General features: G+C 35.8%; 1 protein-coding gene across 1 annotated transcript in view; it reads left to right on the top strand.

Moving 5' to 3' along the window:
* Window positions 1–27,701, top strand: part of LOC113076289 (kelch-like protein 29) — a 115,528-nt gene that overhangs the window by 44,768 nt on the left and 43,059 nt on the right. Inside the window, exons 5-7 of the mRNA XM_026248950.1 lie at window positions 6,400–6,596; window positions 10,384–10,643; window positions 24,068–24,266. Coding sequence (XP_026104735.1) covers window positions 6,400–6,596; window positions 10,384–10,643; window positions 24,068–24,266 — 656 coding nt within the window. The remainder of the gene's footprint in view (window positions 1–6,399; window positions 6,597–10,383; window positions 10,644–24,067; window positions 24,267–27,701) is intronic.

Here is a 27,701-nt window from a genome sequence, read left to right as displayed (position 1 = left end):
ATTTTCAGCTGCTCATTGAAACAGGCGATGGAGATAAGAGACACACTCTAAATAGCATTTATTGACTTAAAAAAAAAAAAAAAAACATTTATAGAGTAGACAGTCATTAATTTCCACTTCCTGTCATACCAATTCAGCTTCCTGTAGGGTGTGGCCAATTCATTTCAAATTCTCAATTTTGTGCAAATCTAGTTTCAGTTGATGTTACATTAGCATGATTTTGGTTGGAAGAATTTTAAATTATATTTACACAATTTAATATAAGCATTGATTGTATCGCATGAGTTCACCATGCCGTTATTTACAGCTTTGAACAATGTTTCCTTTTCTTGGCCTCGTTATTGCCTGAGCCACATGTTATTTTTACGCTCGCGCATTAAGCTCATCTGAGGGGTGCAGGAGAGTACATGCCACCTGAAGGATATAATGCACCTCCTAAATGTGCACACACGTTCCCCTCGGCCACGGGGAAAAAAGCCATTACCCTCCCCTTTAGCGTCAGCCGCGTGGAGCGCAGAGACGGATTGCCCTCAGTAATTCCATTTTCCCCTCCGGATTTTCAATAAGTATGCTCTGTGCCACTTTAATTTATGGGTAGTGCAACTGCAGCAAGCGTATGTGCGTAATGTGAAACTTGGCTAGCTTAAAGTAGCTTTGACACCGCGCTCTGATTTATTTATTTATATAAGACCACGCGTTTGTTTTACAGTAGATGTGGCATTACAAGTGCGGGGAAGTAGCAAGGTTTCATTCGGAAAACAGTGGGAGATCATTAATCCCGTGGGATGTGACAGTCGAATTCTATGAAGGCACAATTACCTCCCGCACTAGAGGAAAGTCACTTTCTGGCTGTTTTCGCGCGGAGGGTTGAAGTTTATATACAGTAATGAAGTTCCACAGTGTGCTCCTTCATTCATATTTCATGCTGTAATGGTTCAGTGGCACTATTTTCTCTCCAAACCTTCAAAAAAAGGCTTATTTTTTTTATTTATTCCCTTTTCCTGTCATGCTTTTCGGTCATATCTGTAGATTTTTCGAGAATCGGTATTACGCCGAAATAGGAGAGAGTGGGGTAAGCGGTGTCCTATTTTACTTGAGTTGTCCTGTAGGCAAGCAGAAATGGGATGAAATGAGGTATAACTAATACTCCTAATTATATTGCGGGATGTTAGCTGTCAGCTGAAATGATCTGTAACATACACCCAGAGAAATCTGAATCAGATTTCCTCAAAATCAAATCCCAAATCTTGAAGTCTTATTTTGCTGCAAACTTATTTTGCTGCAAACTTTTGCAGGTCTTAAGACTATGTATATAATTGTTAGACATATTATAAAATGATATGTATTTTTAATATAGTTCAAATAGTTATTGTAATTTAATATAATTTGAATATATATATATATATATATATATATATAATAAATATGCAGGTCTTAAAATACAGTTTTTAATATAAAAATGTAAAATATGTAATAAAATGGTGTATGATATTTTAATAATATGCAGTATGTAGATATATATTGTATTATGTATACTGCATATTTAATATTTTTTATTGTTTATTTATGAATTATTGGAAGACCAGAATACTTTTTTTTTTTGCATAAAATTAATTTTACCTGGCTTATAGAAAAATTATTTTGAGATGCAAAAAAGTGTTTTTTTATTAAGTGAACGTACCCCAGTCCCCTATATCTCAGATGCCAACATAACGCTGTAGCCATTTCTGTCTGGAAACATACGTGAACGAGGATAATTATGGTCAATCAAGCATGCTTTTTTATTTTCATGTTAAACCATGCCTTACTGGCAGTGGACAGAGAAAATGAGCTCCAGATATTTTTAATTTATTTTTCCCATGTGTGTGTGTGTGTGTGTTTGAATGTGTTAAGAGTCGACAGTGGCCAGCAGTTTTTTTGGATGTGCCCAGCTAATTTATAATCTCGTTTGCACACACATGCACCATGTGGCCATCTCCCATCATCCTCATGTTGGCTGCTAATGCTGAAAAAATGGCACTTTAAGTGAGAAAAATAATAGATGCTCATTTCTGTAAACACTTTTTCTGCTCTATCTCTCACAGACATGCCGTCTCTCTCTTTCTCTCTCTCTCTCTCTCTGCCTGTCTCTCGCTCTCTCCATCTTGCTGAAAAACAACGCTTGCAATCAGCAGCTCCATAAATATGCACCTCTCTCCAAAGCCAGAGTGATTTCCATAATAAAAGTGCTCAGACAAAGCAAATCGCTACTCCAGCCGATTCAGATTGCACTAATTGACCTGGTTGATGAACATGCTTTTGTTTTATTTCTTCCTCTGTCTTTTTCCGTTCTTATTGTCCCCCCCCCACCCCCCCACCCCCCGGCCCCCTTTCTCTTCTTTATCACCTCCATAACTTAACCCAGGACTACATCCCATTCTATTATCTTAAAACCCGACCGCCAAGGCAATTAGAGAGGACAAAAATAACAAACTCTGGCTTTTTTTGCTTTTCAGGAGGGAGTGGCGTTTCTTAATCTTTTCAGCTGTAGTTCCAGGGGCGTAATTGCACATTGTCCTCTTGAGTTGTCCTTCTCCCCCCTCAAGTACTCAATCAGTGGAGACTAATGACACCCTACACACTCCTATGTTCATGCACAGGGCCACAGGGGTCTTTGTTTAGGTTTGGTGGGGGGTCATGGTCCTGAAGAATGGCTGCTGGCTTCCTGTGGCAGAGCTAACGTCCCCTTGCTTCACTTTTTCTTCTCTCTCTCTGACTCTGTGTTCTTCACTCCACCCATCCTCCACATGTCTTCACCGTGTCCTCAGCTCCTCCCGTTTCCTTTAGTCGACTTCAACAGGTCACGTGTGGCGTCGTAGTCAATGTTGCCGAAAAGTATTGTGTTAAAACGTTCTCAGACGCGCATTTGAGTAGTTTGTCGTTCACACCCCCATTTCTCAGTCTTGTTTTCTTTCTGTCGGGAAACACAAAAGATCTTCTTCGGCAGAAACTCTGAGCTTGTTTTCAGCGAGGGGCGTTGTTTTGGTCGCAGGGAAAGTGGATGATTTAAACTGCCAAGCTCTGAGAAACTGCTCCATTTGACTGCACTATATTCCAATTCTTCCGAAGACACACAGTCGTTTTTTTTGAGAGAAACATACCGAAATCTTTTTGTTTACAGATTGTATTTTGCATTGGGATTCGAACTGAATAAGTGCAAATGAGTTTTGAGAGCTCCGGCGGCTACACAAAAGCCATAATGTATGGCTTCACAAGGCTCGGAGTATAGTGTAGTGAGTCGTATGGACTACTTTTCTGCTTTTTAGACCTTTTTGGAGCTTGAGGGTAGAAATCATTATGCGTTTTCTTTGCATGGAAAACAGAGACTCTTTTCTCCTTTTATGTTTAATAAAAAAGAAAACGATTACTGGTTGGAACAACGTAAATGATTCATTTTTAGGAGAACTTTATAAAGTTTTTGGGTTTTGCCTCTAACATTATTTAGCAAGATTTCTAAACTCTTTATACATACTCGAACGTATTTTATATATGTATATGTGTCTTTTATTTTATTGTTGTAGTTGACAGTGTGGTACTAAAAAGCTGTTTTTGAAATCATATTTAATGAATTTCATAAAAAATGCTTATATTATTGATATTATATTATATGGTATTATATTATTTGTTAAACAACAAACTAGTCAGTATAGCTATAATGCAAGACATTTCTAAATGCTTTCTATATTTATATACTCTCTGTATTTGTATTGTTGTTTATTTATTACAGACAGTGAGTGTAGCACTTAAAGGCTTGAAGTTGTTTTTGTGATCATATTTTTCCGTCTTAAAACGAATTAATATAATAATAATAATAATTGTCTCAATTTGACATATTTTATTATTATGAAACAACAAAGTAGCTAGTCAGTATAGCTATATAGAGTAAATAGTCTGAGTATTATTGCTTTCTAAAGGCACGGTTCTGTTGGATTTTGGCTAGAGTGAAGTTGTGTTTGATTTTTAAATCTTTAAATCTGTTTTTGTTTTGATACGAGGCAAAATCCAGAAGCTTTGAACACATGGACGTGGGTTTGCAGAAGTAAATAGTCTACTAAAACTTTTTAAATTAAGTCATTAGTACTTGGTATTAGCAGTTTTATTCAGATGCTGTGTCTTAATATGCACCGCATTCAACTGCAGACTAAAATGCCAATTTATCTGTTCAAGAACCATGTAAGAAGGTGAAAATGTGATGAAATGTTTTGCTTTCGAACACACCGGCATCCCCGTCTGCTTGTTTTGACTGCTGTAGCATTAAGACACTTGATGTTTTTCAGCATTGCATCACTTTACAGACATTTTTCACTCGGCGGGATCCATGGGAACGTGATTTCAGAGTTGCCTGAAACTTAGACAGCTCTCTATTGTGTCTACAAAAAGCCAATTTGTAGAGCAAGGTCGAATACCCAGTGTTTTAATCAATAAATTTGCCGGAAAATATTAGGTCCGGAATGACCGTTTCGGCTGGTGGATCATCACACAGGCCGAGACAAATATCTAGAATCACCTCATTTTCACCTTAATGGCCTTTTCATGTATATCGGCTCTCCGTCTGGTAGCTTGGCACTTATCTGGTGACTGAACACATCAGTGCTATCTTCAGCCCACACTAAAACACAATCAACGGCCGCTTGGCTATTCATTTGACTCCTCCTGCCCTTGACCTTCAGGGGATTCTCGTTCCTCTCGGATCATAAAAGCACAGACGCTGCTGGTTATTCACATTTGCCATCCACCCCTGGGAATGATCATATTTGAAGTGATCGAGACGACTGCATGTGAAAGACATGAGCGTGCAGGTAACTGTGAGAGTCCGTGGATGTGCTCGGGCTGCTGCAGGAATCTTATTAACGTAATGAAACGCTCGCTCCGTGTGGACAGGCAGATTGCGGTGTCAGTCCCCCTCTCCTTCCATGTCTTTCTCCCCCCTGTCATCCTCTCTGTGTGTTTGTGTGCCACCTGCGCCCGTCCTCAAAGCATGCCATGCTCATGTTTCAAATAAAGTGTTTCACGTCTTTCTTTCATTCAGACTGAGTTTAATTTCAGATGCAAGAATCAAACTGTACACAGTCTATGCTTTATGCTTTCCCTGTAGGGTCCTTCTACAAAACGGATGCCTTTTGTGTTTAAAAAAATATATATAATAGAAAAAAGAGAAAATATGCATAAATAGTGCCACATTTTCCTGTAAATAAGAGACATTCATGTTGAAACACATTCACAAAAATCTAACTTTGCGCAATTTTTTGTGTTTTACTTAACCCATCTTTAAATATGAATGAATGCCCTGTTTCTACTTTTTATATTACATGCACATTTTGATGAAAACAAAATGGAATATATGGCAATAAAAACTAGCCTTTTGTCATTAGTCTCTCCGTATATATCTTAACTGTCATGTGCCGGTTCTATGTATTTCTTTGTGAAATTTAGTAGAAATTAAAAACTTTTTTTTTTTTTCAGTGTAAAATGCTTAAAATAGTATTTTATTTTATTTTATTAATTTATTTAGTCATATTTCATTTATATAACCAAGTACAACATAGTTTAGCCAAGATCCTGCCAAGAAAAATAAAAACGGTTTTAATCAACACATACTAAATTAATACTGACAATTAGAAAACCTTTCAAAGGCAAAAGAAAATGTTAACTTATTAATTGTTTTATTAATTCATTCATATAATTAAAAACTATTAAAATGTAATTAAATAAAAAATATATTAATAAAATATTTTTTATAAAAGAAGATATATTAAGTATATTGTTAAAATATAAATATAAACAAAATAATTATTACTAATGAAATCATTATTAATACAGACTAGCTAGTAACTAATTATTAATAGTTTAATATTACTATTTAAATTTATAATTAAACAAAATTAGATGTTGAAAATGAATATATATATATATATATATATATATATATATATATATATATATATATATATATATATATATATATATATATATATATATATTTATATATATATATATAAATTAAATAAGTAAAGAAACAAATAAATAAATAGGTCCTATTGTAACTTAAGTTCAATCCTCTTTTGAATATGTTTATCTTATGCATTTGCTTTTTTATTAAAAAGGGTCCATCTTAAATGTCATATGTCAAGCTCAAATAAATTTAAATGTATTCACTTTCCTTCAGATGGCAAAATTTTATTAACTTTTAAACGCATTATAATGTTTATAAATCGTTCAGAATTTGCTTTTAAAAAGGCAGCCGTTTGATAGAACCATCCAGTAATGGATTCTGGATGTATTTGAAGCATGATGTGGTCGTAAGACTTTCCCTGTGGTCATGAGCTCTGTGTGTGTGTGTGTGTGTGTGTGTGTGGTCAGGTCATCGAGAGAGACGGGCTGTGGAGAGAAGCTGGAGCTGAAGATGACTAACATCGGTGCAGATGTGCTGGAGCTGCTGCTGGAGTTCGTCTACACCGGCTCGCTGGTCATCCACTCGGCCAACGCCAAAACCCTGCTGGAGGCCGCCAACAAGTTTCAGTTCAACACCTTCTGCAAAGTCTGCGTGTCTTTCTTAGGTACGGAACTCAAAAGATCCCAGCATCCATCAGATGGAGTCATGTACAAGCTCATTTGTATAAAGGTCAGAGAGACATTACATTAAAATGTCACAATCTGATCCAGCACTGATTATTCAGCTCAATACCAGATATAGAGGAGGTTCAGATGACCAGCAGAGTGAGGAGAAGTTCTTCAACTATGAACACTTTTGTACCTGACAAAACTACAAATGAAAGTAGTGAGAGTAAAGAATTAGCAATTTATAGACTCCTTTGTCTTGCTAAAGCTAATTTCATAGATGTTTATTTATCAGCTTTTCAGTCTTTTGAAATAATGATTTTGAAAGTCTTTTGAATAACGACTTTCACTTTTTGTTATTTTTTTATTTCCCTTGATTTTCTCTTCTTCTTATTTCTTAAGCTCTTCCATCATATTTATCGAAACAAAATGTACACTACTATTCAACATGCAAGGCTCGGGGAGATTTATTTTAAAAGGAAATTCATATTTGTATTCAGCTTGGACACATTAAATAGATCAAAAGAAAAGACATTTATATAATGTTACATAACATTTCTATTTCACATAAATATTGTGCTTTTGAACTTTATATTAATCAAAGAATCTTAAAAGATAAGGTTTCTACAAAAATATGAAGCAGTACAACTGTTTTCAACATTGATAATAAACGTTTCTTGAACAGCAAATCAGTATATTAGAAAGATTTCTGAAGATTTCTGAATTCAGTAATGATGCTGAAAATTGCTTTGAATCGCAGAAAATAAAATACATTTTAATATATATTCAAATAGAAAACATTTTTGAAACTGTAAAAAATATTTCAAAATATTACTGTTTTAACTGTATTTTATATAAAAAAATTAATGCAGTCAGAGAGAGCATTATAGACTACTTTAAACTTTTTTTTTTTTTTTTTTTTTTACCACCTACCATCCTCAAACTTTCGAAAAAATAATTTTGTTGTTTGACCCTTGCCCCAATCTTAAAAAACGCAACTGTATTTGAAGGCTGGGACAAGGTTGAAACAAAAAAATCCTTGCATAAAAAGGCATTTAAAAATAATTAAATAATATTAAACCGCAAAAATAAATGATGAAGGCATAGTAAACAAAAACGAAAACATATTTAATGTGACCTTCATTGCAATAAACAGAACAGCTCTTACTTGAAGAATCAGTCATATATAATGCTAGTGGAACATCTCAGAAAGCTCCAGCGATATATTATTTGATAATATCAAAAAGTCATTCTGCTGAGGTTTGTGATACCATTGATATTCTATATGCACCGAGAATGTGGACGAAGTCAAACTTCTGGTTTAAAAGGTCAGTAAAGATATACCACCAAAAGCTATTGATTTGTTTCTTTCTAGTATTGCCAGTAGTGCCTTGCAGTCCCTGTAAGACCCCAACAAATGAAAGTCAGTGTAATGCATTCAGAAACATCAGGTTGAGGATTGGTTTGTGCCTTTGGGCAAAAAATCTGATTGCATGTCAAAGTTGCAAAGTACAAAACAATTGATTAAGTCCGGTGAGGGTGTGTAGGAATGAGGGGAACACAGGTTTAGAAACATTTTTCAATGCCGAACTACACAGCACACAGTCTGGGAATTCAAGGACCGCATATTAAGAAAGCATTCTTTAAAATAGGTTTAAGGAAAAGAGGTTAGAGCAGCTGAAGTTCTGTTGGTAGCGAGGTGCAGGCCATGTGTTTGTTATGCCACACACAGCATCATAGACTCAGAAACTTCAGAGCGTGTCTATAAACTCATGCTAGCACCAGGCATAAGCCTCGCTCTGCGGTCTGTCTGCCTCTGGCACAAACCTCACCTAAAAAAATCATTTTTCCTTCCTCTAAGAGTGAAAGAAGACGAGTGGCCCGTTTGGTTTATTGACGATGGCACGCTGCAGGCCAGCCTCCAAAGACCCAGACATAATAAAAGCCCATCTGCCTCCACCAGGCGCGCACTCAACCATTTTTACAACAATTTGTACTCTTCTGTTTTATATTGGAGACAAATTGGGTAGCATAAGAACTGCCGATGACACAGGGGTTCTGATGCGGTCCACATTTATTATATTTATCCGGAACAGGTTGCGTCTGTTACGGAGTGATTTAGATCTACTGGCCTTGTTGTCTGCAGTCTTGGTGGGATTTGTTTATTGGATTGTCAGAGACGAGCGTTTTGCATTGCAGCAAGCATGGGTTTCAATGTCAGTTATGTAACTTATTTATTTTCACATTTGTTTATATACAATTTTATTTAATATAATAAAAAAAAAAACGGTCACACTTTATTTTAGGGTCCAATTCTCACTATTAACTAACCATTAACTATGACTTTGTCCTCAATTAACTCCTTATTTGCTGCTTATTAATAGTTTATAAGTTAGTTGTTACGTTTAGGGTAAAGGGTAGGGTTATGGATGTCATGCATTATATGTTCTTTATAAGCACTAATAAACAGCCAATATGTTAATAATAGAAATGCTAATATGCAACTACTTATTAGTGTGAATTGGACCCTATACTAAAGTGTTACCAAAAAAACTATAATTTTTTACAATTATATAATATGCATTTTGAAAAATTGTACATTTATATAGCATTTTATATTTTTACATTTTGTTATTTTAATTGATTGATAATTCTTAGTGGTAATTACATTCTGATTAATTAATAAAATGTCAATGTTTTTGAACGACATCTCTGTAAAACTTTTATGTATAATGTATTATATACTGTATATGCACTTTTATCCATTCATTATTCCAATTATTTACGACAAGATATAATGTATTAAACCTCACATAATGAATGATTCTAATGCATTATATAATTTAATAACCCATCTAAAATGCATTGAAGGCTTTAAGTATTTAAGTGTTACCGAAATCTCTTATGCTCACAAAGGCTGCATTTATTTGATCCAAAATACAGTAAAAAATTTTATATTTGTGAAATATTGTTGCTATTTAAAATAACAGTTTTCTATTGGAATATAATTTAAAATGTAATTTATTCCTGTGGCTATAGCTGTCTTCAGTGTCACATGATCTTTCAGAATTTTTTTTTTTTTTATTCTTTCACAAATAATATGCTGATTTGCTGCTCAAGAAACTTTTCTTATTTTAATCAATGTTGAAAACAGCTGATTCATTTTTTTTTCAGAATTCTTTAATGAATAGAAAGTAATGAACAGCATTCATTTGAAATAGAAATTAGAACCATTTATTTTGATCAATTAAATTTATCCTTAACTTTGATCAGAGCTGTGTATATTTATGTATAAAAGCCCACTAGTTTTTATATACATAATTAACATCTTCAGTATTTCACCACATACGTGTACTTCAGCTTTTCTTCTTATGCTTTTCATATTTGAATTAGAAAGATTCTCTTCAATCCAGGCTTAGATTCATTCACCACGGCAGGAGTGTCAGACTCATATTCAGCTCTTGTGGTGTAAAATAGAGCTCTACACTTACAAAAAGACTCTTGCCTTGTTAAAAATGTGGGCCTTTGCTCCCGCTTGGTCAAATACCTTCAGATGTGACTCAGCGGGACTAAAGATGAGCTTCACCTTGCCAATCTAATCCACAGGACAGCGTCCCAACCCGCTGCTCTGAGCTCGATTGATTTGTTCTGTTGTTTGTCTCCGGAGCGCCTTAAGCAGGGGCCCATCTCTGGAGCCTCCCAGATATACAGCACAGATAGCTTTCCTATCCCCTCTGTGCTGTGATCTTTTATGGATGTGAGCGCCTCTCTTGTTCTCTTCTTCAGAAAAGCAGCTGACTGCAGCAAACTGCCTGGGGGTTCTGGCCATGGCCGAGGCCATGTGCTGCACGGAGCTCCACAACATGGCCAAGGCCTTCGCCCTGCAGAACTTCCCCGATGTGGCAGGACAAGACGAGATCCTCAGCATCTCCAAAGAAGACCTCATTAACTACCTGTCCAATGACAGCCTGAACACCAAGGCCGAGGAGCTGGTTTATGAGACCGTCATCAAATGGATCAAGAAGGACCCAGTCGGTAGAGTACAGGTGAGATCAGCATCGCTCATGTGTGCAAGCTGCTTCAAATCTATGCCTTGTCTACATTTTGTCCTCCAAATATATCATTGGACCATGAAACACTGAACCAAACATTTGGATCCCTAGCTATATATAGGGATACTACATCCAAAAATGAAAAAGTATTTTGAAGAATGGGAGTAATCAAACAGTTGACACTAGACATTGAGTTCTGTAGTATAGAACAAATACAATGGAAGTCAATTGCTACCATCAACTGTTTGGTTACCCACGTTCTTTAAAATTATCTTCTTCTGTGTTTAAATGAAGAAAGAAGTTCATACTGGTTTGGAACGACATGCATTATTGGGTGAACTATCCCTTTAAATTAAAAAATGGAAATACAGGATCGGTCATAACTTACATTTATGTCTTTTCAACACCAACTTCCTCGATGAATGTCTTTAATTAGCTGGTTCTTTTTTAGTGAGTCATAAACATACAGCTGAACCACTGTAGTACAATTCTCAGTGAACTGATTCATTTCAGTGTGATGCGATTGCTGAATGAATGACTCTTATGAACTGGTTCTTTTTAGTGAATCAGATACATATAAGTCGTGAACTGTGTCGTCTCAAACTGACTACGTTTTCTTTTTAACCAAATGAAAAACCTACAGCGCAGCCAATGTAATCTGATTCCTGAACAGATTATACTTATGGAGCATTACTTTTAGGTGGATCCATTAAAAACATAAAGCATGACCAATACAGTCTCAATTTTGAACAATAGAGTCTTGTAAGAGAACCAAAACTGAAATCGCAGATAGGATCATGAAACAGTTAGTTTAGTCATTCAAAAAACCTAGCACAAACTGTGTAGTCTGATTCCTGAATAAATGAATGTCTCCAGTTCCCAAACCAATTATTCTTTTTAAGTGAATCAATCAAAAACATACAGCATGACACACGTCTGATTCATGAACAACTGACTCACATGAGACGATTCTTTTAATTAATCAAAATCATAGTAAGACTATGTTTTCTGATATCAGAATTAATGATAAGCTGATTCTTTTTAAAACCATACAATAATACAACGCTTTTATTCATTCCAAACATATGAAGTGACCTGATTCTTGTGCAAATTACTGTTTAAACCTGTTTAGTAATGTTTAGTCAATACATCAGAAACATAGTATCCTATTCCTGGCTCAGTGACTCTTATGAAACAGTTTTTTTAGTAATTCAAATATAGCACAAACTCTGTAGTCTAGTTCCTCAATGAATCACTCTTTTTATTGAATCATTAATGATTGTAATCAGCAAATAAATGCCAGGTGGAGTCGTGTTTGTGACAATTTGTGTGGAAATATGCAACAAATCTAACCCTATAAATGTAGTTGGTTTCTTAAATGAATGACTCATAGGAACAAGTTTTTAGTGAATCAACAACATATAACACAATAAGTGTAGTCTGATAAAAAATATTTCCTGTTGTTGTATTGTATTTTTGACCCAGCATAAAATAAAAAAGTGGTCTCATAAACTCACAAAGTCTGTTCTTAATCAATTTTTAGTGTCTGTTTTGCACATTGAGTCTTAAAACTGTTTTATTTAGCGCTCTGACTGCTTTCCGTTTGCTAGTTTTGTCTGAAAGCTGAATTTTAAAGGCTGCTTTTTGTCGAGACACAGCAAGAGTTCAGGCCCCCTGAAGTGCCTTTGTTTCTTTAAGGATCAAAAGACCTGTCTGCGGTGGGCTAGACAATTCAATAGGGCTTCCTCAAATCCCACTTCACATTGAAGAAGTTTTGGCTTCACAGGGCCCCGAGAACAAGAGGTCAACACCATTTTGCTGGCCTTGCACTTCTATTTCTGTTACCCTGAAGTATACATTCAGGCAAGTCGCAGCAAACATAAATAAGAGAGAACGGAGCAGAGAGGCATGCAGAAGTCGAGGCCCGAGATCAGATATTCAGGGAGCGTGTGGCATGACATTGGACCCTTTGGAGCACTGATGGGGTGCAGTGACTGTCTGAAATGGATGAGCCATGTGTGACAGTGCTGCTGTTTAAAAACCCCCTCATGCACCACCACAAGCTTCTCTCTGCTATAAAACAGAGTTCATAAACAACTCTGAGCCACAGATGCATTTTTCAAAATCTTTCTCTCCGACTCTGTCTGTCTTTCTAAATTTCACCCCCTTACAGACTCCGATGGAAGGGTTTTGATTGAATCCACTGACATTTCCTAAGGATATATCAGTTCCAATTATCACAGTCGATGCACGAACGCAAAGCCAAATGCTCTGAGCAAGCGTTTGTTCCTGAGAGCGTCTCAGTGGTCCGAGATAGGGATCGTTTTTTGGCCGAAAGTATAGATAATTAAAAAAGAATACTTTTATGCTTCATGGTAAATTAGTGGTGAATTAGTGGGCGGCGTGTGGGCTGCGTGCAGCCGCCAGACCTCCGTGCACAGTGATGTATGGATCTTTATTCTGCAATCCTTCACGCCACTGCACAATTTGCATTAGTTTATTACAGTAAGTCAACATGCTTTTTATGTGCTTGTAACACAAGAGCCCGCGTGAGCTGCTGGGGAAGAAGCCAAGCTTTAAATAGAGCCTCTCACAGCACACCTGGGACCGGCGCAGAGCTCCTGCATGAGATGTGAATGATCAGCCCTGTCCTAATGTTAGTAAATGATCCTTACTTTGTCCTTGGTCCAGTAGTCATACGTCTAGATGGACTGGGTGACTCATTTCGATTTGGATTGGTGTGTGAGAGACTGTGGGAAGAAATTGGATTGAGAACATGCCATTCAGAGGGATAAAAGTACCTAGACACTTGTTTCATCACTTGCTTAATGAGTGTGAAAGATCAGCCAGGTTTACTGAAGCATTCAGAACACACAGATCTAGTCTCATGCAACCAGACTTTTGACTTTTGTCATAAATGCAGTCCACTTTGCAGATCATTATGACTAAAAATGGACAGGAAGACAACCATTTAGATGTTTTATAAATCATTTCCCTCACTTCTTGGTGCCATAATTATAATATTTGAAGAGCTTTTATTTTGCTTGGTCCATTTGCTTGACATAAATCCCATTTATTTCTTCCGTAGTGGAATTGATTTTTAACACTACAGTGAGCTCTTGAAGTTGTTAATCGATGATTCTTTTGGAGCCATTATTATGCTTTATTTCTGTTTTTATATCTCAATATTTTTTTGTTTTAAATTGTGTTTAGCAGTGCAGTTCCTAGTGAAGGTCTAGGCTAGCCATGAATCATGAAAGGAGCAATCCGACAGTCAGAGAGTCACTCCAGTGAAGCATTGTGAAGAACACAATCCAAACTTCTTGAACACTATACATACACTTTTCAATGTATATTTTAAAGTGTACATTGAAAAGTTTGGGGTCAGTACGTTTCAGGGTTTTAGTTTTTTCTTTTGAAGAAATTAATTATTTTTATTAAGCAAGCATTAATTAAATTGATTAGAATTGACCGTGGAGACATTTCTAATGCCATTTTATTTTAATGCCTTTTATAAGAATAATAAGTGTTTGTTGAGCAGCAAAACAGCATATTAGAATGATTACTGAAGGATCATGTGACACTGAAGTAATGTAAAGTAATGCCATAAATTATATTTTAAAACATGTTTAAATAAAAAAATACTTATTTTGTCCTTCTGTAAGACTTCTTTCAAAGCATTTAAAAATTGTACAATGCTTCATTTTCATTCACTTTATTTTATTTTATTTTATTTATTGAAGGTGGCTTTAACAGTAGGCAGTAACTGTTGCACTCCATTGAACATATGAGCCACTCAATTTAAGTGCCTTCTCTCCTCCAAATCTATTAATTATGGCAATCTGATTATAATCAGTAAATTACAATTACTGGGCAAACATTACATCAACTGCTTTATATGCATAAGCCAGGCTGATGAAGTTTCTAATGTGCCCCACCACTTTTTTCATTGTCCTTATGTCCTTTCTTATTTGACACGCCAGTTATAACGTGCGTACTGATTCCCATTAATTGTACTGTTTTGTTCTGCGTCCAATATGCTTCAGACAGTCTAATAGCATAGCCCAGAGACTCAGTTGTTCATAAGAGAAAGCAAACTTCATAGTCTGACCGCCTCCAGTGACTCAAATATCATGTGCAAGCACAAAAATCAGCTTTGATAAACCTTGGCCTCAGTGCCACGCGTCCACCTGCCGGGACCGAGCAGCAGTCACACTGTCACTCAAACGCAGACTAAACTTCCCGAGATTGCTAACAGCACGGCTCTGGAGCCACCAAAGATCAGGCCCTTGTCCTGCCGAGCACAAGTCAAAATTCAAACCCTTTCCATGACACGTCCAGAACCTGGCCCGCACGCTTTCAATTAGATCTGTGCAATCCTGCCAAGCCCTGCGCAGCGGAACCATTAAAGAAACGCCCCGGACGAATTCATACAGCACTTTATCGTGACCGGTGAGGCCGGCTGACAAAGAAGGTTGATTAATTGCATCTCCTTTGAGGAGAGAACTAATATGCAGCTGAAAAGAATGCTTAATGATGGTTTTTGCACAAGGGGGCAATCTGCATTCCCCCTCAGCAGGGATATCTAATTCAGCAGTCAGAAAATAACAATGGATGCGGCGGCGTTGATGCTCGGGCCTGGCAGACAGTGCTCATTAGCTGCCGGGGTCATGTTTGACTTGAGGGCATAGAGGAGAATCTTCCCATTTAAGCCTTTTAATGAGATCAGAACTTCTTGAATTTGCAGATGTTACTGAGGACTTCAATCTCACCTCTCATTCAGTCCTAGTATAAAGACGTGGCGGATGGACTATTACCAAATCACCATGACCATTTAGTCTAAATTAAAACTGTAAAAGAAATATATAGCAGAGAAGTGCAGGAGTTTATTATCGTTTGCAGATTAAATGTGCTGGGTGGTTATTGGTCTGTTTATTTTGATGTTATTGATCTGTGCTTAATTTCGCATCATAAAATACCTGGATCTTTCAATCTACTTTGCAGACATACTCTATATTTTACAACGCAAAGGTGCTCTTCTGAACTCGCGCATTACGTTGCACTGGAACGTTTGACCCATTTTAGTGAATACATGAATACTATAGGTGATTTATTTTTATATACATTTATTTATCGACCACAAAACCCAAATTCACAAAAGTGAATCTCAATCCCTTTCACACTGAGATTCTGGAAAATACACGGGTAATGTGTCCCGCCAACTGTTCCCGAATCAGCAGATTTTGGTTCATTCACACTGCCAGTGATCTTCTGGAATCTCTGCATGCGTTCATATACAACTTGTAAAGGTCCCGTAATGACACACGACATCAGGATGTGACGTGTAATGTACGAGTCGAAAACGCTAGGCATGTTAACTTTCTCTTAAACTGGTGAACGATCTCAGCTTTAGCACGGATATTGAGGAGCTAACTGATCTCTGCTTCATTACATTTTGCACATATTTTTTCATCACGAAAGTTGATCTGCCTTCAAAACACCTGGTAAAAGAGTCACACGATACATCACTATGACATACCCTTTACGGCATTGATTCTGGGATCAATCCCGGAATCAATCCTGGGAAGTGTTTGCGTTCACACAGAAGGCAATCCGGAAATTTTCCGGGGAAACAACTCTGCCAAATCTACCACACAAAAAGAAAATCTCTATAAGACAGCATTTCAATTTGAATTACAATTTTCTAAAATATATTATTAATATTTTATCATTTATGCATTTGATTTAAAACATTGTCAGGGATAACATTTTTTGGTATACCAAATATTTCTATACCTAAATTGTACAGTAGAAACAAAAACAGCTTCATCTCAAAAAATATCTGTCCACACAAAAACCACAAAACCGTCACAAAACGATGTAGTATATATGCCAGACCAGTATGTGGCGCTATAATTCTGCCACATAGATACACTATAAACCCAGAAGAAGACTTGGTCTATGTGCATAAACCTTGTGAGTGGTATACAAACGAACATGAAACAATACATTTATTAATCATTGTTAATTTTAGTTGATAAAAAGACAATCGTTCAGTGTTTCTTCATGTTTTTGTTTCTGTTACGTGACATAGCGGTGTCTGACTAGGGCCGAGACGTGGGCCGATGACGTCATCATTCCACATGAAAACGCAAAGGCAGCGTTTTCAAATTTATCCAATATCAGTTTCACTCTCCCAAAACGGCAAATCCGTGTGGACGAAACGCCTATACGATGCAAAATGTATGCGTATACAGCGAAACTCGTCTCCACGTAGAGGGGGCCTTAATCAGTGTTTAGGAGCTACATTGAAAATTATATTTTGTCAAAACACTATTTATTTATCAATTAGTCAATTTAATTCACGACTGAATGTGTTTTTTTTATCACTAATAAATGTAAAAACACTAATTTTAGTTAAAACAGTGAGAAGCTGCAAGATTCTTTATACTAGTTATTTAATCACAGTAGCACAAAGCAATAAATCTGTGAATAGTTTTTCATTTACATTACACAAATAGTTTAAATGAATCAATGCACTAAAATGAATCACATTTTCCAAAGCATTTTTATTACTTCAGTTCACTGTGTAAATGTGTTTTGTCTTATTACAATTAAATGTAATCTTTTTAGTGTAAACGCAAATATATTGATTTCATTCACCATAAGTCAGTAGTTTTACATACCAATGTCTTTTTAAATTATTTTTGCAGTGCTTAGTGGGGTCCTTCATTCAAACATACCTCTTTTTTTGTGCATCAATTCAAGACTTTAAATCTCAGTGCTAGTTGGTTTGGTTCACGTCTTAAAACTATTTTTTAAAAGCATTTTGAAATGCCTACAGTGTGAAGGAAATGAATGAGAAAAATGCTTGAGGAACTGAGACTGCTGAGAAAACGGCCAGCCACTGTTGCGCTTTATTGAGACGGTGAGTCAGCTTCGGCTCCTATGCATACATCTCTGTTGTGTTCACTCTTTCAAAAGCTGAAAGCCAGAAGTAAGCCCAACTGAATCTCGCTTCAGTGCGCACAGAGTTTTCTCTCTCCTCACTTGCGTTTCTCTCTGTCTGTCTGACTATCTGTCTCTCTCTCTCTCTCTCTCTCTCTCAGGAAGGGATACCCCCCGGCTGAACTCTTCTGTTTTCTGTTTGAGAGAATATTTCAGTGGCTTATTTCTTTCTGCCTGGCTGATGTTATATTTAAGGAAGACTAAATAAAGTTTCTCCACACTCGGTATCTTCTGCATAAAATCAACATGAGGCCTCTCACAGACATTTGCTCTGTTTCTAAACCTGAGCTGCCTGTGGAGGCAGTGTTTTCAGACAACAGACAACACTCCTGACTCAAAGGCTTTTGGAAAAGTATCATTGTTTTGGCCAAATTTGATGTACACTGCCAAAAAAATTGCTTTTTTTTTTTCTATTCAGTATTTTTGTCTTGAACATGTCTAATCATTCTTAAATTTATAATGTTATTATTATCAAAATAATTATTTTTAATTTATATAATATGATAGAAAATATTTTTGGAATAAAAAAACAAATATAACAAAAAAAAAAAAATTATATATATATATATATATATATATATATATATATATATATATATATATATATATATATATATGGCATATATCTTAATTCTTTTACCGCCTAAAGTGATTTAATTTGTAAGAATTTTGAAAAAAAGACTTCCATTGTGTAATTTTGCTTCTCAATAAAATTTGTCTTGATTTAAAAATTTAAGATATTTGTACTAGAAAACAAGAGAAAAGTGAAAATCCAAGATTGAAGACAAAGTGAGAAAAATACTCATGAATAAATGTAAGCACTTTTGCACTCGAGAAAAATCCTCTCGCCGGCCCCCGCTCCCTCTAGTGAAGATATCACTGCGCCAAGACGAAGTGCTTACAAGCACTTGCCATGGTATTCCGCCATACAATATAGTTATCCATTTTACACGTTTAGAAAAGCGCAACGTTTTTTGTGTTACCGTCCTAGGTCGAGTTACACTACGCGAGTAACTGTATTTAAATAGGGAAAACGTGGAGGTGTTTGGTAGCTTCTCTGCTTGGCCCATATTGAATGAATGGGCTGAGCTAAGTGCTTTCAAAGTGTCACCGCGCGCCAAAGCGATTGAGTGCACTCACTGAGACGAGAGAGGTATGTATCAACTCGTCTTAGTTAAGGGAAAAACATAGTTTAATATGAAAACACGGTGGAGTATCCCTTTAACATCCATGGAATCATTCCATTCTACAAAAGGTTCCTCGTAGTGGAAGAAGGTTCTTAGTGGAGCCCAAAATGGTTCTTCTGTGACATCACCATGAAAACCTCCTTTGAACCCTTTATTTCTCAGAGTGTAGTGTTTGTGCATGCTGTGTATTATTAATAAGCCGATTTGAGTTTTGCAGTGTTAGCATAGCAGCTTGTATTGGAATCAATAGTGTGCCGTGCTCATGTGGAGTGCTATTTGTGAGGAACACAGAGTTGGTGCCAATTTAAAGAGTTTCAAATCAGTCATTTCATGCTTCCATGGTTGTTAGGATGCTGTCTAGGCACGCAGCTCTCTAGGTTTTGGAAACAGAGCAATAGACACTCAGATGCTGCTACCTGCTGCCCAGCAGACGGCAGGAAGTGGAAAATGCTCTGTGTGCGCTCCCTGTCACCAAACGTCCCCCAGCAGGTTCACACCTAGACTCTGTCATTGTAGCCCAGCGTGCCATCAGACTGATTACCATGACGTGAGTGTCGGTGTGCATCACTGTGTGTGCAGTGCTTCTTTTGTCTCTGTGGCTCGGGTGGTTTTGGAGCTGATGTTGCGTATGTAGGTTTAATGTGGCCGCTGAGGTGTGTAAGTATTGTGTCTGGGACGAGAAGGTGAGATACTGTGCAATGTCTCACCTGTAAGCCAATACCTCTTGCATATTGAATGAGTCGAGCGAATGCATAAAACTTCTTTAAGTGCTGCGGTGTGGAGGTGGAAATTTGCTGGTCTGATCTCTGCAATGAGCAAGAGATGAGCGATCACCATTGTGCCCTTAAGCAAGACACTTAACCTCTCCGTTAACAAATTAACTGCAACTCAAGTTAAGATAGAAGTGTCTGCGAACTGGCTTTTGAAAGAAGCTGCGCACTTTAACCATGCACTGTGTTCATGTTCAAGATCTTAGGTGAAGTGTGTATTGTTTCGATAGATAACTCTACGAGCCGTCAGAGAGGGAATAGGGACTTTGAGGTGTGTGAATTAGAGCTGATTCACGGATGCGACCCTCCTGAAGAAGTCCGTCAGGCACAACCCAAACGGCCAGCTTAAGCACAGCGTGTCACTTCCCTTTAGCACTGATTTAATGCCCTGGAGATTGGCGTCGTTAAGCTCATTGACAAATTGAACCTAGCATTGGAAGAAGTCTAAGCGCAAGGTGCTTGATACATGAATATAAATGAGGCGGAGGATACGGGATGTGTGTGAGTCTCCCTGTGCTGTTTATGGCTGAATAATTGACACAGCTGCATGTGATGGGTGCTGGGTTACAGGTCAGACTGGGTGAAACAGCCCAACTCAGCTGAAGAAAAGACAGATAATATGTCTGTTTATAAAGGGCGACGGTTCTGTCATGTTGATGCTGGAATTTTAGTTTAAAGCAAAATGCTTAAAATATAATTACAAATATATAGTATTTTAAAGTTGTGATATAAAATAGTTTCAAACAAATAATTATATATAAAACAGGTTATTTATGTATATTTACACAAAAACCTATCTGTTTACATAACCTACAGCGCATTATATTAATCTTAATTTTATAAAATTAAAATGTAAAATTAATATTCAGTTAAATATTTGTGTAAATTAGACATAACGCGTTTAAAAAAATATTTATATACAAAAAAGAACAATTTTAATTAAAAATTTAAAAGTATTTTATTATTGAAAATTATTTGTTGAAATAAAATATCAAATTATATATTGTTATCGAAATTTGTTATATCAAGATATCAAATTATATATTATGATGAATTATATATCTCATATATTATGATCATCATTATCACACTGTTATGTAATAAAGTGTGTTTAAAATATTGTAAACACAATTTTAACGTGGTATTAATATAATGTATTATTTATTCAATTTTTATTTATTACATTTAATAAACTTTAATATTTAACATTATTAAACATAAATGAATACATAAATATATCAGTAATATAATATGTTGCAAAATATAGTAATAATAGTAATACTTTAATTTTCTTAATGCACTTATGTGTATACTTAATATAAAGGTCTACTTATGAACTTGTGAATGAACACTGTAAAGCTAATATTTAATGTATTTATTTTTTTAAGTTGTGTTCTCTTTGACTGAATTTTATATGTTGATTTCAGGGTTTCGGTCCCCTTTAATGGCTGCTGTCTACATTATGATTCTTCATCTTAGTTTCATCTGACTTCGTGATTTCTTTCCTCCGTTGCATTTTTCATCCTTGAGGGTAAAATGTGTCGCTGACGATCCGCTACTGCTTCTTTCGTTTCTTCTGGAGGGTTGCATATTTTATCACTATCACTTAATCGCCCGGCGCAAGACAGGAGCCTACGAGCACCATCAACGCATTTAGCTGTTCAGATTTATGATCTGGAGCTCAAATCCCCCTCGTCTGGTCCCGGCGGCCGGGTCGAGCTGGGAGCTTGTGATTATTTTCTCTAACCAGTCTAAAGCGGTTTGGCTGGGTTGGTTGAGTGCGGTGAGGGGGAAGGGAACAGCGCCGGCCGGGGGAGCGTCCGTCTGCTGTGACATTATTTTAGATCAGATCCTCACTGGGATCAGGTTAATCCCTGATCTCACACTCGAGATGCAGGAACAGTTCAGCGATACGTGATCCTGTCGAGGGGACATGTGCTAAACCGAGCAAGCCGCTTATTATATCAGTATGCAAATGATGCACATATGATATGTAAACCCAGAGTAATTAACAATCCATAAAGGTGGAAGTCTGGGGTAAACCAGAAAGTTCAGATCCGGCACAGGTTTTGGACGGTTGAGCCAAGCATGTGTAAAGCTGTGTGGAGAGTTGGCACACAGGTCTGAAATCTCTCTCGGGCCGTGCATGCGTCTGGCCTCTTGCCTTCTATTGTCTGGGAAGATGTTTGCTAAACGAGCTGTTTTTGTTTAGGGATGTCAAGAGATTTATTTATTTAATACTGATTTAAGTTTGTTTATGCAACTTTCATATTGTTTAAATAGGCAACTAACAAACTAACTAATACAATACATAAATATTAATTATTTATATTGTTAATTACCTTGATTTGTTGTTTACAATATAACTAGATTATTGTTCACAAAATAAAAAATAAAAAAAATACATAAAAACACATTACATCATAATGCAGTTTTAATGCCTTTTTTAAATAAATAAAACCATGTAGATTATTTATTTATTATATTAGTTTTTTTGTGTAATTTTGTGTTTATTTGTAATAATAATACGTTTTTTATGCACATTTTAGATGGGTTAAATATCCAACTAACTAAATAAGTTCATAAATAAATAAATATTAATTATGAATGATATTGTTAATTACCTTGATATATTGGTTGCAATATAACTAGATTATAATTCACAAAATAACTAAAAGAAAAAAACGCATTACATCATAATGCAACGTGTTTTTATATTTATTTTATAAATACAATCCAACTATGTAGATTAATATATATTTATTTGTTGTCAAATAGTCAGTTTACTAACTTACTAACTAAATTAATTAATACATATTATTCAATAATTATAATATTAATTAATTCACTATAATAGTTCAATTTATTGGCCACAACTATAATTAATCTGGTAACACTTTATTTTAAGGTGTTGTTGTTACACATCACATACTATTAGAATAACAATAAATTATGAATAATTACACGCAAGTAACCCTAACCTTTCTTTGAACAATAATTCAGTATCAACCAATTTGTTGTAGTTAATGCAGGCTTTCTAATATCTTGCTAATAATAAATGCAGTGTTTTAATGCTTAATAAACAAGATAAAAAAAAGTTACGTAATTGAAAATGTTGATAGATTTGAAAAAGCATTAGGATACATGGATGCGCTCTCGAAAGTGATTTTGACCTTCAACCTCTATTCACAATCCAATTCCCAGTAGATATAATTCAGTTTCATCCTACTTTTTTTTTCTTATTGAATATGCACTTTCACAGGAAATGTTGCCTATAATGAAGAATGGCTAGAACTTGTCAAGGTCAGATCAGGGAAAATCTCTCTCTGCGAGACAACAGAAGCCCAGGTGTTCACACGGGCCGTGTCAGTGTTTCTTACGGATGCTTACGTAATGTGTTGTGAGCTCAGAGGTGAGAGGGTTGGGTTGGCTGCTGTCCCTGTCAGCTTGTGTTTACAGCATTTAACGCTGACGTGAGCAGAACACCCCACTGAGGAGGACTCTCAGCAAACAAGCTGGCCACGTCTCAATGTTTTTCTAAGAAGCCTCTTATGCTCAAAAAGGTTGCATTTAATTTATCAAAGTAATATTCTGAAAAATAATATTACAATTTAAAATAACTGTTTTTAATATCGTATTTATTCTTGTGATGCAAAGCTGCATTTTCAGCATGGTTTCTCCAGGCTTCAGAGTCACATGATACTTCAGAAATCATACAAATATGCTGTTACTCAAGAAACATTTCTTATTATTAATGTTTGCAGTTGTGCTGCTTAGTATATTTGTGGAGAGCATAACTCCAGGACCCTTTAATGAATAAAATAGCATTTATTTGAAATATAAATTATTCGTAATATTATAAAAGTATTTCATTTCACTTTTGATCAAATTGCATTCTTGGTGAATAAAAATATGCATTTTTCTAAAAAAACAAAACAAGCCTAACAGACCATGATCTTTGTCTGATAATACTGTATATGTATATGTTTTTTTTTTTGAGTCTTTGAAATGAATCTGTTAAAGAGTCTAAAACCTGTTTTGAACTCATGAGTTGAATCTAATGACTCACTGTTCACTGAATCAATCCGAGCTGTTCTAGACTTGCACAATGAACTGCAAGTGATTGCTTTTGTCATTTCCAAATTAAAATCAATTGAAAACTGTTACAATGATGTGTACCAATAGCATATGTTATACTGACAGCTTGTTCATATTGTATATACTATATTCACATTCGGTTTATCATAATAGTTGGTGCTTTTTAATGTAGAAAAAAAATACAAAGAAGTGTTGGGTACAAAGCAGTAGTATGTCTTTTATTAGTATTTAAGTATATGGTAATATGGTACTAAAATAATAATTTTGTGGAACTGAATCAGAATCACTGAAGTACTTTTAATAGTAATGCAGACTGAAATCACATGGTGAATATATTTCTCTCTCTTTCTTCCAGCACATATCCGAGTTGCTGGCCGTCGTCAGACTTCCATTCATTCACCCCAGTTACCTGCTGAACGTTGTGGACAATGAGGAGCTGATTAAATCGTCGGAGGCTTGCCGAGATCTGGTCAACGAGGCCAAGCGCTACCACATGCTGCCTCACGCGCGGCAGGAGATGCCGACACCCAGGACGCGGCCGAGACTCTCTGCAGGTCAGACCCTTCACGTTCTAATTCTCATCTGTCTTTCACTAGTCTCACGTAGCCTGTAGCTTTGACTAAACTGTGAAAGCTCTGTTCCACACTGCAGCTTATTCTGGCTCGAAGCAGCCACTTACAGGAAGCGACCGTCTGGCTGAGATTTAAAGCAATCAATCACAGTTTGCTTTGTTTTTTTATGAGCCGTGTAGGAGCAGGTTCATCTGAAATAGATGATACCACAATGTGTTATTGTTTTTTAGCAGCCTTTTCAGGAACGCATCACATTATGGACGTTAAATGGGTCGTGAATGCTGTTGCTGATGTTGAAACTCCGGAAGATTACTTGTGCAAGTTCCTTTAAGATGTTTATCCTGCTGAAGAGTCATTATAAAGTTCCCACTAGTGATGCACGGAAACAAATATATGGTAACACTTTAGTTTAGGGACCAAATCTCACTATTAACAGGTTGCTTATTAGCATACAAATTACTAGCATATTGGCTTTTTATTAGTATTTATAAAGTACATATTATGCTTTATTCTGCATGACCACATTTTAGATCCATTATCCTACATTTACTATAAATAAGCAGCAAATAATAAGTTTATTAAGGCAAAAGTTGTTATTAATAGATAGATGATAGTGAGAATTGGTCCCTAAACTAAAGTGTGACTGATATTTTTTTTTCCACCAAATTCGAGTTTTCATTTAGCCAAAAAACAAAGCTGAAGCTGAAATTACAGACATGCTTTAAATAAGGTTAAGTAGAAATATAATGAGTATGTAATATATTGCATATATTTATCAAAATGCTTCTGTTTTTTTTAGCCTATTATTCTTATTTGTTATTTCTGAGGTTATGTTTTCAAGCTGTTTTATTGACATTATTTATACTGTTGTATTGTATCTCGCAGCATACCTTTATGATGTTCATTCATCTCTATTTTGTGCCATAACTAGTAGTAAAGAAGTCAAAGATGATCTGTTGAAATTAAAGGCAGCTAAAATGATGAAGAGCAACAAAACCACATTTATTGATCACATTTTGTTTTAAGTAAATTTTATTTATAGAGCACATTGAACACTGACCAAAGTGCTGTACAAAACAATAATAAAATACAGTAAAGTATCAAATAAAATTACAATTAAAATCCAAGATAATAATACTAATCCATAAATTAAAAATCAGGAAAGGCCATTGAATAAAATGTAAAGACTTAAAAGCCGAAATAGTAAATTTTACTCTTAATTTTAGATCAAAATTAATAAAGTTCAAAGTTTATTTAAAGTTGTTTTTTTTTTATTGGATGGGAGGCGCGTTTCAAATAATGTTAAGTGATTTTTTTTGTTCAAGCAAAGATCAACAAATAAAGATTAAAAATGACAAATCAATATCGTCAACCTAGAATTAGCTTCCACAGAGCTGATATATTTGCCTTTTATAGTTTATCTACATTGAGTGCATGAAATAGACACTAAGGCCCAATCCCAATTCTATTTTATACCCCTTCCCCTTCCCCTAAGAATTGGGACACCACTACCATGACGTCACACGCCATCATTCGTCGTCTAGCTCTTACAAAACACACATATACTGGAGTGCATTAGAGCCTTTAATTATTCTTCTGTATTAATGAGCTGCTTACTGACACAGACACACACATCGGAAATTGCGCAGCTAACATATCCAGGAGAAAATAAACTTGTCAACGCTGCCCCATTTTATTAAATGTTACTTTTATTAAATACAGTTTAAATACTGAATCGCTACATTATATTATCCAGCGACGAGAGGATACAATCACTGTTTTTAAGTAAACTCAGTCTAAAAAAATAAACGCACAGACGTGGATACACGCAACTTCCATTTTCTCTCTCTCTCTCTCTCTCTCTCTCTCTCTCTCTTTTGAATAGGCAATATTTGAGAAAATGTTTAGCGATTTCTAATTATTGGGGGGATTACGGCAGTTATCGCCCTGATCAGACATATGCTGTGGCATGTAATGATATGACGTTAGCAAATATTAGCGATTTTTTGCAAACATTTCTTTGAGTAACATGACCATTAATATGAACTCACAATTGAATGTAACATGAAACAAATGATTACTTTTTGGTTAAAATCTTTATTTATGCCAAAAAAACTTAGATTTATGTTGCTTTTTGTTCGTTGTAGCAGCCATGTTGCCGAGATAATTCATACCCCTTCTTTTGAAGTGTGCTCCCGAAAAATCATTAATTGAAGGGCTATCTGGCCCTAGAATTGGGCTAGAATTGGGATTGGGCCTAAAACAGTCCAAATATTTTCAAATGCTGGTGCGTCACTATTTCGCACACAAGCCTTATCCCCTCTGAAGTATCAAAATCCTCTCTTTTGGAATCAACAAATGGCAGACGTTCAGCATCTGTGTGGTAAATCTGATAGCTGTTCATCTCAGTGTCTCTCTCTGACTGTATCTGAAGTCAATCTCAGGCTGCTGTAAAAATGCAACCAAACTAATTTATGGTTCAATAAGGCTGTCCTCATGCAGCACTGTGAATCACTCTCGCTCTCTCCTCGCGCAGCCGCTCCAGCCCCCATGATTCCCTCAGCGAGGCGTGAGTCTGTGAGTGAGCTGTACATTTATTTAATCTTGATATACTGTGGCTCTCTTTCTCTCGCCCCTGAGTTTTATTGATCTCTGCCCACTGCAGTATAAGAGCTGAATCCCTCCCCCACTGGACCCAGATCAATCTCTCAGGAGCGATAGATAGCACGCACAAAACACAATACAATTACCATAAATATATATCAGTGTTGCTGAAGCTACCTGAAACTGTAGTTTGCTAAGATGCTCCTTAAATTAATAGAAAAGCATCAAGTGAAACAAGTCAAAATAATGAATTTAGGTATGTACCTTGAAATGACCATGCTATTTCTTGAAGCCTATGTGGGCAATATGAATATGGTTCTGTGTTTATTACCATGTTGTGTGTGTCTCAAAACCATGACAAAAATGTTGTATGGCGTTGATGAATCAAACCTTGAATGTACCTTGAAAATACTATACTATATCTATTACTTTCTATGTAAATCCCCCTTGTGAGCAATATGAATATGGTACTATTTTTTTTTTTTACCACGGTATATATCTATCAAAACTATGGCAAAAAACTTTATATGACATTATTCTGTTTCAGAAAGTAATGCAACATGGACAAAAAGAATATACAGGTTTAACGCCATTATATTTGGTTGCAATACAATCTTATTGATATATTAATCCATTATTGAGTATTGTTTAAACTGCTCTATAGACGCCATATTTTATTTTAGAGCTGCAATAGATTTTTAGTAAACAATGCATTTTTTTTTTATTTCCTTATGCAATGCACACAAAGTTTAAAAAGGTTTGGAATATAGTCATATGAGCTTTTCTGATACTTTTTATAGCAGTTTTTTTTAA

This window comes from Carassius auratus, unplaced genomic scaffold (genome assembly GCF_003368295.1).
Source record: "Carassius auratus strain Wakin unplaced genomic scaffold, ASM336829v1 scaf_tig00019657, whole genome shotgun sequence".
NCBI lineage: Eukaryota > Metazoa > Chordata > Actinopteri > Cypriniformes > Cyprinidae > Carassius > Carassius auratus.
Note: the sequence above shows the minus strand (reverse complement) of the source record. Positions and strands in the feature narration are given on the sequence as shown.